This window comes from Brachyistius frenatus, unplaced genomic scaffold (genome assembly GCF_029030835.1).
Source record: "Brachyistius frenatus isolate BFR_SWC_R1_liver_20210118 unplaced genomic scaffold, ASM2903083v1 Contig_168, whole genome shotgun sequence".
In the NCBI taxonomy this organism is placed as follows: Eukaryota; Metazoa; Chordata; class Actinopteri; family Embiotocidae; genus Brachyistius; species Brachyistius frenatus.
In genome coordinates, this window is record NW_027210767.1 from 363,219 (window position 1) to 381,778 (window position 18,560).

Genomic DNA, 18,560 nt, shown 5'->3' on the forward strand with positions numbered 1-18,560 from the left:
AACTTGTAACTACTTTCAGTTCTTCGGTCTGCATCACGAAAGCAACCAGACAGACAGTGTAACATCTCCACGGCAACGACTCAGTACTTCTGTTTTAACTGTGTTACTTTTTTAAATAATTTGTAGTGTCTTAAAACATGAATGAGGATAGTGGGAGTGAGTGACTTGCAACAGTTGCATTTTCAATGGCGATGACTTGGCATCTCCAACCGTCATTGCACCACATGGTGTGAAAAACCTCATGGTGAGGGTTATGAGAAAATAAAAACTACTCGGGGCGACACGAGTAGCTCTCGGACACTTTTATTTGATCAAAGTAGCTCTCAAAGGAAGAAAAAAAAGAAAAAAAAAGGTTAAAGACCCCTCCTTTAAAGAAATCCACATCACTATTCACAAACTTAAACCCTGGTATCCTGGCTGAAGATGCTGGGTTTGATCTATCCAACCACCCAAACTTTCCTCCTGGACTTTAACACGCAACCCTGACAAGATGTCTTTTCGTGGACGGACGGGTGTATTACACACTTTGGCGTGATACTAGGCTGACAACAAATATCTGATGAAAGTTGGACTTTTAGGTCATTCATAGTTTGGTACTAAAACTTATCCTAAAGGCAGCGTGTTCCTGTCAAGGAAAAATGTTGGTTATATCAACTCTGTCTGTGGTACCGCAGACCAAAAAGCCAATCATCAACTCAGTCTCTCACATGTTAAGAGAACTGCATTGAGTCTACACAGTAACAATGGGCGAGTTTTTAGGAGCCCAGTGAGAGAGCCGTGCAGTTTCTGAGATGATCTGGTGAGTTTCTCTTTCGAGCCCTCTCGCTGTCATGACTTTTACAAATGTGTTGAGTGATTGAAAAGTTTGGCTTCCATCTCATTGTCCTCCAGGGCAGCGTGTACCACACATAATCTGATGGTGTTGGGTCGGAGAGTGAGGTCAGCTGCAGAGACACCAGAAGGCTGTTTGTTGCTCAAAAATACTTCAGCAGAAAGAAGCCATCAGCGACATTCAAAGATTCGACTTCCAACTGAAGGTTTGTCTGTTGCAGCTTTACTGCAGCTCATGGCTTGTGTGTTACTAAAGTTTAGAAAATTGAGCTCGTTTTTCTAACATTCATTAACTCCCTCTGGAAAACAACTGTGAGAAAAACATCTCATGTGAATTGTAATCGCTTTGTCCAGCTCATTACACAAATTCTAAAATCCAGTCTAATTAACTGAAGAATTTACGGGAGGTAAAACAAAAACAAAATATTATCTGATCCCCTTTAATCCTGCCGTGTTCAATTTGAACTAAATTGACTTAGGGGAAGACAATAAATCATATAAAAGCCCCTGCAACTTGAAAACACAACACAATGGTCTTTGAAAATTGTCTTTGCTCCATTTAAAGTGGAGGATATTAGTGGTACCAAGATGCTTTAGGGAGCCTCTAGCCTTTTCTGGATGTGCACTCGCATAAACAGCTGACTGTGTACAGTATAACAGCTCCCAAAGTGACAAAAAAAAACTAATTGGCCCCAGTTCTGACTGCAAGGTATTTATACTGTGGGCTGGCACAAGACTCCTCAAGACTCTGTAATTACCTCTACATACACTGGGGGTATCAGGATAGAAGGGTGATTTAAAATGAAAAAGGAGGAATATAAATGGGAAAATAACAAAATTCACAGAAATCACAAGCTGCCTTGTAGCCATCCAGGATCAGGATGTTTTGATGGGTCAGTTCCACAGAGCGGATATAAAAATGGACGTAGTCCTTGGTCACCAAATGTGCCTAAAATTGTAATTCCACTGAGGGCCACTAGGGGCGGGCTCCAAAAAAAACCCCACTCCCATTCAAAAAGCATCAACTTCTCCCATAAAGTACAAAGTCATTAAATGTTTTCCACAAGTCATTACACTGTCATTAGCTTAATTAACTCCTTCCGATCAGTGTTGTGGTTGTCTTTCTGAAAATAATTACATCATTAATGAGATATTAGGTATCAAAGGGAGGCATGTTTGGGGGCGTTTCTGCCTGACTGGAGGCTTTAAAGCAGCATTTCACAAACCGATGGCTGACATCACAGTGAGGTCGACACTCAGTTAGTTCCCAGGTCAACAAAGAACAACTTGACTCTGAACTGCAAAGGAAACTGCTTTCATTAGGTTTCTCCAGAGGTAACATCCAAAACAATATTTACACTGTATCTTACAGCCGGCACAAAGCACAGCACAAAGTGTCTTTACTTGTTTCAGAGTGACACGGTTGTCATCCATGCAGCGTTCACTTTGTTTAAACAGCAAATGTTCTTGAGCCCCTCTGAGCTCCTATACAAGTGTTAAAATGAGGAGTGGACAGCAGCATTGTTGGTTCCCTGATATCTTGAAGCAGCAGAGGGATGATTGACTAACAAACAAACTGGTCTTAAGTCAATGATGCAGTGTTTTACTGTTATTCTAAGGATGTTTTATTATGAGAGTAATATGTGCCTACACAATGCTCGTACACTGTGCTTTGTTACACACACACACACACACAGGGACACGCAGCAATGCATAATCATGTAAAAGAATAAGATTACCATGTGAGAGATTATTATTGTGAATCTGCACACGAGCAGATCTATTTCCTCTGCAGAGAAGAACTCCTCTCTACTACTTGGTTTATATAGCGTTATCATAGCAAACCATCAAGGTGCAGACACAGTTGGCTTCTAAATGGAGATGACGCTGGTTTATTTGATATAACGCTTAAAACACACCTGTGATTAAATTCAGATGTTAAGTACAAACCCTTTGAACCATGCGCCTCACTTTGTGCTCAGATTATCTGCCGTCGAATTAGCAAAAACAGACTTGAACAATCTGTCGCCAAAAATGATTGCTGCTTCAATTATTTGAGATTTCTGATCATTGTTTTGTGGTCAGTTTAGTAGTAACTGAGCTTTTCGAGTGACTTAATTTATTGTTGATCTAATTTAATCTTCTCTATATGGACAGTGTTATTTTTGTATTGGTTTGTTTCTTCCGGCTTGTTCAGTTAGTCTGTACAGTTTTCTTGTCGCCATACTTTCATTTACATCTCAGTCCTGTGGAACCTCTCGCATATCTCCTTTTTTCCCACCACCATCGCAGAATAAGCTTCTTTGTTATACAACACAGTTTTCACAGTTTAATAACTGCTTTCAGTAAAAATAGTCTTGAACTCGTACTGTCTACAGCCCCCCGTGTTGCTGTGCTCCTGCGCAGAGACGGCAGCAGATTCAGACTCTGACGGGGCCGCCGCAGTTAGAATTCTCGCTGAGATATTTCTGCAATTATTTGGATATGATATCATTTTTAAATGTAAACCGAGTGTGCACCTCAGCAGTGTGTGCGGTTCAGAGGGTCAAAAGTTCACCTCTCAGCGTGTGTTGAGAAAATGAGGTTGTAACAGTAAGAGACATCACAGTGGGCCACTCTGCTAGTTTTATGTTTTCTGCTTTATGCTTCTGTCGTGTTTTAATGTTTTGTCTAAGGATTCCTTATTTGTCTTTGGGACACGGCTGTCTTGGTAAATGAGTTTAACAAATATAGTGTTTTTATATGGTGTTGTACGTTCGACTGCTGCATCTAAAACTGTCACCATCCAGATTTTGCTTCCTCTAATGTAACTTGATGTCTTTGTTATCAGTGCGAACAGCAAAAAGCTGCGTGTTGTCTGAGTTTTTCAGCCCAGGCATTGATAATCACATCACAGCAATAACAAAACATTACTTTAAAAAGAGTCTCACCTTCTCCGTGTCGATGCCTTTGGACATGGACCAGGTGGAGACGATGTAGTCCATTACGCGTTCGCTCAGGCCCTTGGGGACCTGGTAGAGCTTCAGGAAGTCCCTGACGTTGTTGAGCATCTCATGGTAGCGGTTGGTGTTGGCGTACATCTGCTGGAAGATGGTGGTCACGTTTCCAAAGATGGTGGCGTAAAGCAGAGCTGGACGGGAAGACAGAGAGGAAGGGATGAAGTGTAGATACCGTGGATTGCTCTATGTCTCATGGTTCATTAAAGAAAGAAATTATTAATAACACACACACACACACACACACACACACACACACACACACACACACACACACACACACACACACACACACACACACACACATCTTAAAACTGGTAGTTGAACACAAAAAAGCAAGAGAATGGAGAATATGGAGCCATCCATGGGTTCTTCAACAGAATATTCAAATTTATGTCGTGAACAGGAGATGTCCCGTTCTGTCAGTTTCTCCAGTCTTTTCCATCCATCACTTCTTTTGCAATCCACAGAGCAAAATAATTCTTCAGCAACACAAAGCAGGTTTGGTTCAGGCGACAAACTACTCAAAACTGGACTTTCTGGTTTGGATTTACCGCACTAATCACCCAATTAGAGCTACCCCTTCTAAAAATTCCCGTCATCGACAAATGCTTGTTAGTTCAAGCCAGTAGCCAAATTCGGTGAGTAGCAGTGGCGGGGAGGAACGAGGCGCTGCGATCGGGCATGTTGGAGAACCAAGGTGTCATTGTGCCACAATTCAGGTCATTTACTTCAAATTTTTGCCCTCAGATGCCTCAAAATGTCACAGTTGAACTCAGTGTTGACAGTCTGATTCTGAGGGACGAATTCATGGTGCACAACCCCACAAATGTCAAAGAAAGCCCACCCGGTTGGCCAGTGGTCACAAAAACGTGTGTAAACTTGGAATAGTTATTTACAAAAGGCTCTAACGTCCCTCTGCTCTGTGCTGGTCACCATCGGCAGAACGTTCACGCAAAACCTTGAGCAGTCCATGAGCTTTTTTTTTTTAATACACCCTCGTACACGTCATCACTCGTCAGATTAAAGAGGGGTCCAGAGAAAACTACACAGTCTCACACTTCTGATGTGCAAAGTTAAATAAGTAAAAAAGACGTTGCATAAAGGTGACTGTTATATGTACAGTATCTCCTTTTGAAGTTTCCATCATGTGTCGCAGCTGCTGAGCCGAGCTTCAGTCTACTCTGTTTCCATAGAGACCAAAAAGTTCTCCCTACTTTTCTCCTCCTCCCAGCTACTACAAAAGAAAAAAAAAAAAAAAAACCAGGGAAGAAATAACAAATTCAAAGACTCCTGAATAAAATGAGGATTGTGAGTGAGTTGCAGAAATGGACGGACAGAAAACCAAAGAAAGTGAAGCAGAAAGAAAAGGGTGTGTTTTCCCCTCCAGACCGTTTGTATCTTACAGAAGCAAGTCTGTGGAGACACAAAGAAAATGAGTGAGTTTAGATGAGAGTAAAAGGAGGTGTCGGCGGTGACAAAAACCCTGTTTAGTTTTTCAATGTGTGCAGTCTTGCAGGACCCTCCAGGACCTTCCAGGACCTTCCCAGCACCCCGTCAAGCTGCTTGAAGACAGATTCCGACAACTCTAGCGAGCTGGAACTGAAGGCTCAGAGACAGAGATCTCAACTCCTCCAAACACAACACTGCTAATTGGTAGACCTGGTTGCCAGTGTCACCTCAGTGCAACGTGAGCCAGAGGTTTTTTGGTAAAACACCAAGCGCATGGCTGGACCGAGGGTGTACAGCTCTGCTGCTACAGAGGTCAGCCACACGGGAAAGAAAACTCATTTACAGCGTTTTTCAGCTGTAAATAACATCTGGCGATCAGCTGTGATGTACATGGAGGTTGAGACAAGCGACAGAGCTCAAAAGAAAAAGTGTGCAGAGTTAGTCCTAAAATTACTGCAATTTGCATTCAGATAAACAGACCACACATGCAGAAAAAAATGTGCTCTACGCAGATCTGCTTGGTCCTGACTGTGCTACAGAGCTCTGATGTTGGTCCCTCGTGAGTTTGACTTTTCAATCAATGTCGTCGGGCTGCAGTTTGAAGCTGTCATCTCAATACTATGTTTGAGAATCTGATCTGTCCCCCAGGGCTCTATCTTCTTTTCAATCTGTCTCGGTTCTACCTGTCTGCTGGACAGAGGAGGAGGAGGAGGAGGAGGAGGGGTGGGATATGGTCAGGAGTAGATGAAGAGCTTTATTTCCTTATTTATTTATTAGCTGATGGAGCAGACCCCAGGGAGCGACCAAGATGCTGTGAATGTACGAAAGAAACAACCCCGGTCCGTGAAGTGCTTGCGTTGCTTCTTTAGACGCCACCTCCTTCCCCTGTCATGTGTATTTTCCACTTCCTGTTTGTCGAACTATCTGCCGGAGGAGTTGGGGGATGATTTGTCAGAGTGAATGAGAGCGAGGGACAGAAATCTGTCAGTGTAGTAAGAGAACAGAAGACACAGAGTCACCTCCCAACCAGGACCTATCAATCACAGCAGACCTGTGAGGCGATAACCCGCTCACACACATGCTCACACACACACGCACGCGCGTACAGTAGTACTCACACACAGAAGTCAGAAATCATGCTGGGAAAGGATCATTTATTTGTGATGTGTCATGCGGGAGGGGCATTTGGGCCGAAGGAAAATATTTGCACCAGGGCCAATTTACAGTTATGTTTCCCTGTAGGGGAAAGGTACTGGACCGATTTGGTTTCAGTGTCTTTTTAACAAACGCCTTTACGACAAAACTGAACACACCTCTCTTACGCAAGCTAGCATAAATAGCAGCACAGGCTCAAAACAAAGCAGCTAGTGTCTTTACAGGAGCCACCGAGCCCATTTCCTGCTCAGCGAGCCAAGTCGGCATCCAGGCCGCATCACAACACATTACACAGTGACAGACCGCCGCACTGCGCTCTGCCGGCCGATCACCTAGAGATCCAGTCAGCCGCATCGCAGCCCAAACCCTTGAAAAAATAAAAAAGCAACAACCCTGACTGTGTAAATCTGTTTTGACAAGCAGTAATTGTACATCCAGTGCTCTCGGGATGAGTAGAACATTCTGGCTGATTGTTTTCAAAGAAGTATTGACTGAAAAATGTGCAGCGGCATCGCAACCCATCCCTCTCGTCAGGCCACCACATATCATCTCTCAAATCTCACCCGGTAAATTAGCGCTCTCATTTCACCTTTTTTTTTTTTTTTTCTTCCCAATTCTGCATTGTTTACTTCACATTATGTTGACTTAATAGACCACTTAATATTGTGCAAAAATTATAATGGGTTTTGGAGTGATTTGGGCGGGTGCTTTAAGCGTGACAAATGTCTGTGTCCACCAGAATAACGGACTGAAAAAGGGTTTTTGCAGATCATTATGATGACAAAGTGAAGTTGACCTTTGACCTTTTGGATATAAACTGTCATTACTTCATGATTTGCTCCCGTTAGACATTTGTGTGAACCTTTGCCATTATTTGGCCACAAACATGTTTGACCTTTGACCTCCAAACTCGAATCAGTTCATCCTCAAGTCCAAGTGAACATTTGTGCCAAATTTGAAGACATTTTCTCGAGCTGTTCCCAAGATATCATGTTTACGAGAATAGTTCAGATGACCTGAAAATATCATTTCTTTAATGACTGATCAATTTCACACAAAAATAAGTCACTTAAATACTGCTGAAACTAATGTTACACAGTTAAACATGTTCACTTCTAACCATATGATGACTTCCAAATTTCTTTCGACCTTCAAATCATCACGAGAAAGAAAACGGTAAGAAAGGTACAAAAAGGAAGGAGCGAAAACCGTTTTGAAAAACTTAAATTACCTCAGCTACCTCTCAATGGGAGAGTCAATCAGAGATATCAGAGACTTGGTGAAAGCCTGCTAATGACAAAACACAGAGATGAATTACCACCTTCAGTCTTGTAATCACGCCCATAAATCATGACCTTGAATATTGGCACAAACTTGGAGGGAAATTTTTTTAAATAAGGGATTATCCTGTATGTCTCTGTTGTCTCGCTGAGTGGAAATCCCTCTGAATGTCTCCTAAACACAAACAATGAGCACCGATGAGCTCTCATCTCGTCCTTATTGTTTGTGCACAATTGTTTTTATCTGATCGAGAAGACAGTGTTGCACTTTCACATTTGGGACTAAATTAAAAACGCGACGCTGAGGTTTCAAAGCTGAAGGTAATGAGGTCGTCAGGGGTCGAGCGCCCCGCTCGAGCCCCTCCCGGTGGTGGGCTCTCTGGGGACCGGGGCCAGAGTAATGAAGTCAAAGAGGATGACTCGAATCGAAACCACGAGCGCCTCGCAAATGATGGGATGGCTTTTGTGAGGCGGGACGAGAGAGGACTGATGTTGACTAGAGGAATAACAGTTTATATGTTGATAGTGATGTGTGGACGTAGCTTCCGGGTCTGAAAAATGAAGTCTTAAGCTGCTGTACCACCGAGTGCCACTAGAGGTTGGCTCCATCGACTCCCATTCAACTTCTCTCATGAAATACGAAGTCAATACATTTTACCATGAGTCATTTTGGTGTTGCTAGCTAAGGTCACTCCTTATTAGTTTTCTGGCGGTTCATCTGAAAATAATCCATCATTGATTAGAAAATAAGCCTCAAAAAGCAATGTTACTGGGGGCGTGTCTGTTTGATTGACAGGCCTGTTTTAGGGCAGGCTAGGGCTATCGTTGGGCAAAAATAGAGCATACGCTCTCATGTTCAGAGCTGACTTCCAGTCCTCACCTTGTCAAATCTCAGAGTTCATGACCTGCTGCCTCGTACAAACACTCTGTGCAACTGTTCCTCTTTGATTAGTCCTTGATGCTTCATCAGTAGACTCCAGCCTGCCCTGAGCTGAGCGCTGGCATCAGATGACACCTGCAGCCGACACAGATCGACCGTCCAGCTCCTGGTTTTGTCTGACTTTGGCTCGGGCGGTCGGGTCGAGCAGCTCGTGGGAGGATCCGAGGTCACACTGGCAGAAGCTCGCAGACTTCTGCATCTGCCCTCTCTGCTCCATGAAATGGCTCTTTAGCTGCGATGACTGGGATCAGCAGGCGAGACAGGTACAGCGTGACCGTGGCAGCTCGCGCTAATCACAGCTTGGTCCCATTTCCCCCACTGTCAGCAATTATATGTGAGGAGGACCAATGTATCATACCTGACACCTGCTTGATTCAATTATCCCCGCGCTGCCCACCTGACTGCAGAGGCGTCCAGAGTGTCCACACACACTAACCCACTGGAATAAATTACCCGAGCAGAAATAAAAAAAATTATAATAAAAATGGGAGTGATTGCCCTCTTTAGAGGCTTTTCACTGTGGGAATAACTGAGAGATTGGGTTCAGAAATGAATGAGTGGGAAAGATTCACCATGAGGACGATTGCAACTAGTAATGATTATGGAAATGAGGTGTGAATCACTACAAAACCCAACCCCGCGGTGATTTGAAACGGCACACGGAAAGTAAAAGAAACCGATGTTAATTATTTATGATGCCGCTCTGGTGTAATGTTGTGAAATACATTGCTGCTACTAAAGTATTATTTTTTTTCAAAGGCTGTACTAACAGCCTGCTGAAGCCTCGGCACACTTTCAAACACGTGCCGATGACTCCGCTTTAACAGTCAAGTCTTTGCCCATACTGTACTTGCTCAGGCTCTCCCTGTCACACACGCAGATACTAATCCATATCAGGACACATACTGGGCACGAATCTGCAGATATGCACCACAGCAACAGCAGCATCGCAGATACTGAACTACAGCTGAGTGAACAACCAAAGGAAAAACCCACAGACAGTCAGGTGATAGTCTAGTCCAGAACCCTTTCAATGCTCTTTCCAGTTCTCTAAAAGTTCAGTTCAGACCAAAGATTTGTAAAAGGTCAGGTCGAAAAGAAAAGACAGAGCTGAAAGTGATTCATGTTTTTTTTGTTTTTTTGTCAAAAATGAATAAATAAAATCGTTTCTTTCTGTATTTCTATCAGGTTGACTTTAAGCTCCAAACTAAATACGTGGTGAGATTAAAAACTTCTGATTTCCTGAGTTCCTGTTGCTCATGAACAGAGCGCAGTGACGTGACGTGCTCGGAGCCGGAGGATGCATTTAGTTTTTATTTATTTTTTACACAGCGTCACAACTTCTTTGGAAACATGAATGCAAGACATTTAATTTGGTAAATTATTCAGAGAAGGCATCACAGCTGCTCTTAGATATTTATGCAGGTGCTTATTATAATAAAATATTGAGCTCCGACTCTAATGTGTTATCTGCACAGAGCAGCCGTTTCTTTACATGCATAAGGAAAAAAACTGAGAATATTGCTAATGGTTTTTGTGAGGATTCCCTCTGGGCTGAGATCACGCATGCCGGAGGTGTAAGGGGCCAAGATGCCATGACAACAATAAAAATATGCTACAGCTCGCTCATGCTATTATGTAATTAGAGCTAATGGCATTACATTATTATGAGCTCTTATGCTAATTATTCTTTAATCGTGTAGATCAAAGTTTCATGGTGTGTCTGCATGTGTGTTTCTTCTTGTGAGAACACGGAGGTGTGTGCGGGTTCAGAGAAGACACTCGGCTCTGTGCTGATGGTCGCAGATACGGTTAAGTGGCCCATTAATCCTGAACCGTCTCCTGACCAACAGGGTGTGAGACATGTGGGAAGACAGCCGTCGGAGACAGACAGAGGGAGCAGCCGGGGAGGAGACCCTCTGACAAAAGGACAGAAGGAGAGGTGGTCGCATTTGAAGCGGACAACTTGGGTTTGGTCCAAACTGTCCGTCTTGTTCAGAGTCAGCAGAGCGTCATACACGTCTGAACGATGCAGGTGTATTGGTTTTTATCAGTCTGTCAGAAAACAAGGGATTACGTCCTTGAGCTGACGGGTGATGGACGGATAAAAAAAAAAAAAAAAAAACTGCCAAATCTACAAGCATCTTCAGAGTTTTATTTTTTGAGCCATTCAGCAAAATTTCACTCAGAGGTCACTAAAGGCTTTGAACTGTTGAGCTACAAAACTAAGACAAAAAAAAAAGGTGACAGAACGTTCAGCATTTCTCATTCAAAGGTCTATCCTTGTAGATAAAGACCCGCTGAGGTAGATCAAATCAATTGGTTTTCCACTTATGTAAATCTCACATTAAAAAAAAAAACACGTTTTTTTGCTCTTTTCCAACTAATTTTTGGCCACACACCTGACTTGGGACTTTTCTTTGTAGCCGGCTTTGTAGCCTAATCTAATGTCTCTTATAGCCAGCGTGTGAAGTGTTCAGGGAACATCTGTAAATCGTATCATCGAAGAATAGTCTGCATGTGAGGCGCTTCGGGAACTTCTGTAAACTGTAATGTCTAAGAATGGTCTGCATGTGACATGTTTAAGTGAACATCAGTAAATTGTAACATCTAAGAATAGTCTGCATGTGAGGTGTTTAGGGGGCACAGGTAAATTGTAGCAACCAAAAATAACCCGAGTTGGACTCTCCCCCCTTCTAAACTGAGATACGTTGTACAATCACATGGTTTGCAGGTGAATTGTAATAAAATCAAGTCATGAGTCCTGTAAAGATTCACACCTCTAATGACATATTTTATGTTAATCTTGTATGAGTTTCAGTTTTCTCTATGTGGATCTTTCTCAAGACATACGAGACCTATAGCATCGACCTTTCACTGATCAACTTGATCGATTCTCTAAATGCCACCTCAATCATTGCTTCCAAATTGGGCATGTCAGTGCTTCACCACAGTCAAACACGGGGCAGATCGGGGCTCTCCAGTACTTAGCCGTTTCCCCCCTTAAGGTAAGACATCTGTGTCGCGCTCGGCCTCCTGTCACCAACACAGACAATTTGTCATGAGGGATTAACTTTGAATAAACGGCAGCGATGGGGTCAGAGAGGAGTTTAAACCGGCAGATGAGCTGACATGCACCACTTCACCCAGACGTTGTTTTTGGTCTTCTCCCTCTGACAGACTATCCTTATCGAAGCTAAACTCAATGGGACATTTTAAACTAGTGATTGAAATCTCCAGAAAATGTGTTTCCATTAGGATGAGCCGTGTAAACACGACTCCTGTACATTTAAAAGTAGTCCGGTTTCCAACTTTTCCTCTGTCACTCAACTTGCTGCTTTAATTAACTGAGATAAAACAAATGTATTAAATGTGGCCTGATTAATTCATCACTGTAATTTGCTACATCTGACAGATCATTCTAAGTTTCATTTCGCTTTTAATGGCTTCAAAAAGCCCCGACTTCTATCAACCACCGCATATTGCATTATAGTACAGTTTGTTTATTCCTCCGCCTAAAATTTTGGTCAACTCAGTTTTAAGGGTTCTGTTTTTAAAAACTGCAGCAGCATCTTCTCACGTCTATTAATAAATCTAAGGAAAAAGGATATTTTGAGAAGAAAAATCAAATAGTTCAGAGTGAATTTCGAATATTAGTTTTGCTTGAAATACGCATCCCTACTATTTATAAAGGTGTCCTTTTATGAAGTTTAGGGGTTTATGAGATGCATCTTTATGCTTTATCACATTTTGATTGATTTCTTGATGCTTGGCTTGCGGACTGGTGCTTGTGGGAGTGGCGAGTTATGAAAAATCTCTTCCTCGGATGTGACATTGCTTTATCTTCAAAGTTACCTCTTCATTGCATGTGAGGGGTTTAAGGAACATCGGTAAAATCTACCATCTGAAAAAGGCGTCCGTTTTAGGCACTGCACCAATTAGTAACAGCTTGCATGTGAGGCATTTAGGTGACATCTGTAAATTCTAGCGCCTACTGATGCATGTGAGGTATCGAAGTAAATCTATTGGTTCTGGTGCCAGTACGGAAGATTTTTTTAACGACACCCAACCCTGAGCACGAAAGGCTTTATCTTTTCTCCCTCACTGTTACCGATATGACAGAATAGTCTTCTGGCTCAACTTGTGATTAATGGCCAGATGTGCAAGAAAGTTGACCCAACTTAACAGCCTGGTATTAAGCTCCTCTGTAGTGACTTGATAGCTTATTAAAAATATGACAAATTCATACGTGTATGTCTTCATTAATAACTGTGCTCATATTTATAGCAGCGAAGGGCTTTCCGGATCATTGAAAGAGCAATAAAGACAAAGTAGGTGTCATGCGGAAGGAGGATAAACACCAGACAAATATATTTTTCACTACTAGGCAACCAAAAATTATCATTAATGGCTTATAACTGAGCTGGAAAGCATCAGCTCATGATTTATGAGCCATTATCACAGTCATAATATTCATAAACCGTTCTTAGATGGTGGAAAAAAATGTGTTTCCTTCTTGCAGCTCTACAATATTGATCGTTTATATTTTCATGCGAAGGGAGCAAAACGAATGCACCCCCCACATCTGTCTGTCTCGCTATCTGCACTGAGATCAGAAAAACTGCCCACACAGCCTGTGTGAGGGTCCGACATGCCAAGACAGAAGAGACACTGAAGAGCGTGTCCTGTCTCTGTATTGTTTACTACAGAGACGAACAAACAATATGGAAAAGAGCCCGGGGAGGCTCTGGTTTGGCCCGGATCCTAAACTCCGGGGCAAGGACAGATCGGTTTGAGACAAAAACATAAAAACACCCTTGTTCCAGAAAGGAGATTCAGCCATTTTAAAATGCCTGCTCTCACAAAGTGACAGATAAACAACGGAGACTTCGCACCTTCTTCTAAATGGCCAAACCTGAACACTTTTCACAGGCAGGAGCCTCTGGAGTTTTTGGCAACCTGAAAATTGGCTTTAAAGTTTTGTACAACGCGAGGAACACCGGTGTATCTTGCCAAAGTCTCCAAGGATAGATATGAAAACATTTAAAAATAACCAGTGGCCACATGCTTTTGTAATTCTGGCCAAACAATAAGAGAGATTTTTGTCGGGTCTGAGAGCACGAAATGTTTCATCGTTCAAAAACGTCAACTGTCGAAGATCAGGGACTTCTTTCGGAGGGTTACTGCGCACTATAGTGTTTGTAGCCTGCACCCCATACCCACCACCAAAACCAAAGCTTTACACAATAACCCAGAAATGTTTCACACTCAGGTAAACTGCCAGAACAAGAACAACTCCATCCCTGCAGTACAAAAAGCAAGGATCATGGTTCAGTCCTCCAATCAAAAACTAAACAACAATACTGTAGGCATCCAATACCAATGTTTTTAAAAGCCCCATTAAAAAAAATTGATGTAATGTCCGGGTCAGAAAACAGAAGCCAAAGCAGAAGCATATTAAAGTACAATACCACTGAGGGCCACCTGGGGCTGGCTCCAGTCAGAGAACACCGCAGTCTATGCTGTCCAGTCCACTGCTGACAACATGACTGCACATTTTCTGTTGTGTACGAAAACATTATTGCTGACTGCATATATTTATTTAACCTTAATACCAGAACAATTCTGCTATTTCTCCAATAAAGCCTCCAGGAGACCATTTGGTAGAATAAAAGTACTCCGAGTAGGAATGTGGGCGCTCAGTTTTGCAGACTGTGCATACAGTTAAATAATTGATGACCCGAAAGTAACTTTTCCTCCAAAATGTAGACATTGTTACACAATCGCCGTCAGGTCAGCAGAAGCGTCAGGAATAACAGATGACACATTTGCTGTAAAAAAAACGTACATCGTCTCAAACAGACTGAAAGGTTTTAAGACCCGAGAATGAATTTAAAGCACAAAATAGCGCAAACCACAAACAAGGATATTACATCAAATTGTTCCATTAAAGCTGCCCAACATCCTCGACCATCTGAACTAGCAGTGCATCGGTACTCTCAACAAAAGCTCCTTCAAATCTTCGCACAGACAATTAAATTGTATACAAAGTGTAGAATAACTGTGCAACATGGTCCCACTTTACAAAGGAACGTACAGCAAGCAGATAAATTAATAAAAAAACAAACATTAAAAACAGTGTTAAAAAAGTAGCAGCCCAGGCCAATAGCAGCATAACATCAAGGGACACCCAGGCCTGCCCCAACTAAAAGCTTTATCAAAAATGCAAGTTTTAAGCCTAATCTTAAAAGTAGAGAGAGTGTTGGCCTCCTGAACCCAAACCAGGAACTGGTTCCACCGGAGAGAAGCTGCTGGAACCCGGTTACTTGCTGTAGTCAAAAATCGGATTTTCCTCTGAAAAAGCAAGTGATGCCGACCAGTAGATACAAAATCTGATGACACTTCCATGTCTCTGTGCCTCGCTTGCACAGAAATGAACTACTGAAGAAGAGAGAACAAAGTTTTGTGGTTATGGTTAAAGAATAAAAAGAAATAATTTACTGCAGGCCTCAGACGGGACCCGGACTCCAGTCCCACTGTCACCAATGAGATTACTTGTGAGGCTGTGCTACAGACTGAAAGATGTGATCAAGCCTGAGGCGGTGACAGTGTGAACACCTTTTGTTCACGATGCAAAATACTGAAACGTTAATTGTTCACAAAAGACCACCCTGCAAGCTGAACTGCAGTAAACATGATAGCTCATTATTGACCATAAATATCTTATGGCTATGTCATTTGTTCAGATGGTTCCTGGGATTAACCACAGGGAGTGCAGTTTGCCATTAATCATCTGCGCCACATGCTGCTTTTTATTATTTTGTTCAGTTATCTCCTGCTTCATCTTCATCTGTGGTGTTTCCTGCAGCCTCGAACGCGGTGAGAAAAACAGACATTTTCCTGTCAACGCTCTTCATTATTGTAACTCCATCGGGATGTTCTGTTCAATAGTGACCTGAAAGTTCGTTGCTTATGAGGATTATGAGCAGCAGTCGGTACTCAACAGCAATAATGTGGAGGCGGTTATTGGCAGGATAATCTGTGAACACGAATGGCTTTTTAAAAGATGAATACGGAAATATTTTAAAAACACTCGCTGCAACACAACATGATTCAATCAAAGCCGTGACGATCTTTGTAAAATCAAACAAAACCATAGTGCTGATGAGAACAAAACATCATCCTGCCCTGATATCACCCAAAATAAGTTTAGACATGTTCATGGTTTTGTTCCTCAACTGCTCGGCACTTTGTCAGTGTACTGAAAGGGGGACAGGCAGGGCTGAGCTCTGCCTTTCATGAAACACACAGAGATCCCAGGACTGTAATGCAACCTGCAACATGCCTGCAAAACGCAACAGAGACTCTCACGCTTAGCTGGAAAGAACCGGGTTCTCAACACAGCAAAATAATTAACCAATGCAACGAGAGCATTTCAACCTGAACTTTTTCATTTAAGAAGAAACAGCCCAGACATGGATGTTTGGCGGTAGTCGTACCGACGACCAAACCTTCGGTATCGTGACAACCCTACTACATCTTATGGCGATTTTATTCGGAGCACAGACAAAAGCATTGGACCAACAACATTCATCCTCGGGCGGCGCCGCTAACAATGCAAGAACCCACTTCAACGTTCACACAGCACATCACGTTGTGTCAAACATTTATAAAAACTCCACCAGCAGCGTTCCCTCAGAGCAGCTCCTCCACGCCATTCTCCATGTGTGCTAAACCCACAGCAGCGGTAGGGTGATATCCAGTCATTTCACTCCAAACCCACAACAGTAGAAACAGACTGACTCCCAGAAGGCCAGCGGAAAAGCTTTGAACACCCTGCAGTTAAAGTAAAAAGCAGCAGTACATCTCACACTTACATCCCACCATCATCATGGCCACCGAGAAGATCTTCTCGCCGTCCGTGGTGGGGGCGATGTTGCCGAAGCCGATGGTCGTCAAGCTGGTCATGGTGAAGTACAGAGAGGTGATGTACAGGGAGTCCTTTCCAGGGCCGCCCTCCCATTGGCCAGAGCCGCTGGCGTTGTATCGGTACGGTGAGCCGATGCTGATAGCCAGCTGGTAAAGCCAACTGTCCATTTTGATGGTGTTGGTGGCCTCGTCGATGACCTCGTAGTCTCCAATGCTGTACCTGTTTGGGGCCAAAACTGGAGTTTCAGTGGGTTTACCAGGTACCACAAATGAGCTTTAAACTAACTGATGTGTCTGATTTCCAATCCTGGCGATATGACATCCGCCAATAGCAATTAAGTACAATTAATCCTTTTTAATGGTTATGTTTAGGACATCTCCGCATGTGTTTTGGGAAATATTGCTGTCCTGAATGAATAATGGTTTGAAGCATGAGGCAAGTCTTGCTCACTGGAACTGAAACCACAATCTAACACATAACTAAATAGAGGACGCACGCCAATAGAAGACAAAATTCTCCTTAGAGATATGTCAGATGTCTTAATCCTTTCATTATTTATGCAAATTTCCATGAACATAAACTCTGTGTCCTTAATGTCTCTGAATTGAATGCCTTAAATGAAAAACTATTCATCAGGCAACTTCAGTAAACCTTAATTATGTTTATTAAAATCATTCATCTTTGCTATAAAAACAGACTGAGGAGCACAATAAACATTTAGAGCTTCACGGTGGTCTGTTGAGGCTCGTGTTCACTTATTTTAGCCCTTAAAGAGACATTTTGGATTGTTTTTGAAGTGGGGTTGTGTGAGGAGCCTCTCCTCAGTACGTAGACGGGGTTCTGCGTGTTCCCAGTTTGAAGAAGCAGGTAGCTGTATAGCAGCTAAGCAACATGCTCCTGTAGACGTCAGCAAAACATAATTTTACCTTATTTTACCTTACTGTCAGAGAGCTCGTTCTGACAGGGAACTGAAGTCGTTGTATCGCTCTTTTCAGAGCTTCCAGACTCCCTTCACAAAAACAGGAATTTTACCTTTCAGAGCTTCTAAAGCTGCCTGGATCAGTTAGTTTGTCTTATACTTTGACTTTGGTGTTACATAAAAGAAATGAAAACATTCTGGATACAGTGTACACTTGTACTGATATTAAGAGGTGACTAAAACAACGTTTTGTTGTTGACACCCTCCTCAGCAGCACACAGCTTAGCTGCAGTGTCGGTATTCTGCTGAGTTGTGCCTGCCCGCTGAGAATTGCATGCACCTTGCACGATAAACTTCTGCCAAATAATGCATCCACACTGCAAGTTTATTTCTAAATAACTATGAATTAGAAGGCTTTATCAGCACATACTTTGGGCCATTTTGTTTTAACTAATAAAAATAATACAGTTTAGATATTGAGATGAATCGAGGAAACCTTTCAGACCATTTGCGTCAAGGAAATGCTGCTATTGAATGTAACCAACTGTCTGACTGTGGATGAGTAAATCATACATCACCTAAAACAACCCGAACTAACCCTTTAAAGTGCCTAACTTTATGCCCTGTTCATTGTCATCTTAATATAAAAAAATGACTGCAGCTTAAAGGTATAACTTTACAGTGTTTTGCTTGCTAATTTATGTGAAGCATAACCACAAAAATGTAAACAGAACAGTAACGTGTCAGAAAAATATTTCTGTTGTGTTTAACGTTGGGGAATATTTGCAATTAAGGAACAATCTGAAAACAGATTCTTTTTTTTTCGGGTATCAGGAGACTATTAAAAAGCCGTCTCGCTTGCTACGGGCCATAAATAAATTAACATATTACTCGATATTGTATGGCGGAAACTAAAAGGTTGTAGTAAGCAGAACTGCAGCAGATGCTTTGTAATATATAGACAGGGAGGAGAGAAGCGGTGTTGAGCACACTTAAACAATTAGGAGCAGTTAGGGCAACGGCAGCAGGAGAGTTTGATAGGCACTAAACTGTGTGT

At 42.4% G+C, this 18,560-nt stretch overlaps 1 protein-coding gene across 1 annotated transcript in view; it reads right to left on the bottom strand.

Annotated features, from left to right (window-relative positions):
* Nucleotides 1–18,560, bottom strand: part of kcnh5b (potassium voltage-gated channel, subfamily H (eag-related), member 5b) — a 93,527-nt gene that overhangs the window by 39,246 nt on the left and 35,721 nt on the right. The window contains exons 8-9 of the mRNA XM_069717077.1: nt 16,532–16,803; nt 3,762–3,961 (exon numbers count right to left, since the gene is read on the bottom strand). Coding sequence (XP_069573178.1) covers nt 3,762–3,961; nt 16,532–16,803 — 472 coding nt within the window. The remainder of the gene's footprint in view (nt 1–3,761; nt 3,962–16,531; nt 16,804–18,560) is intronic.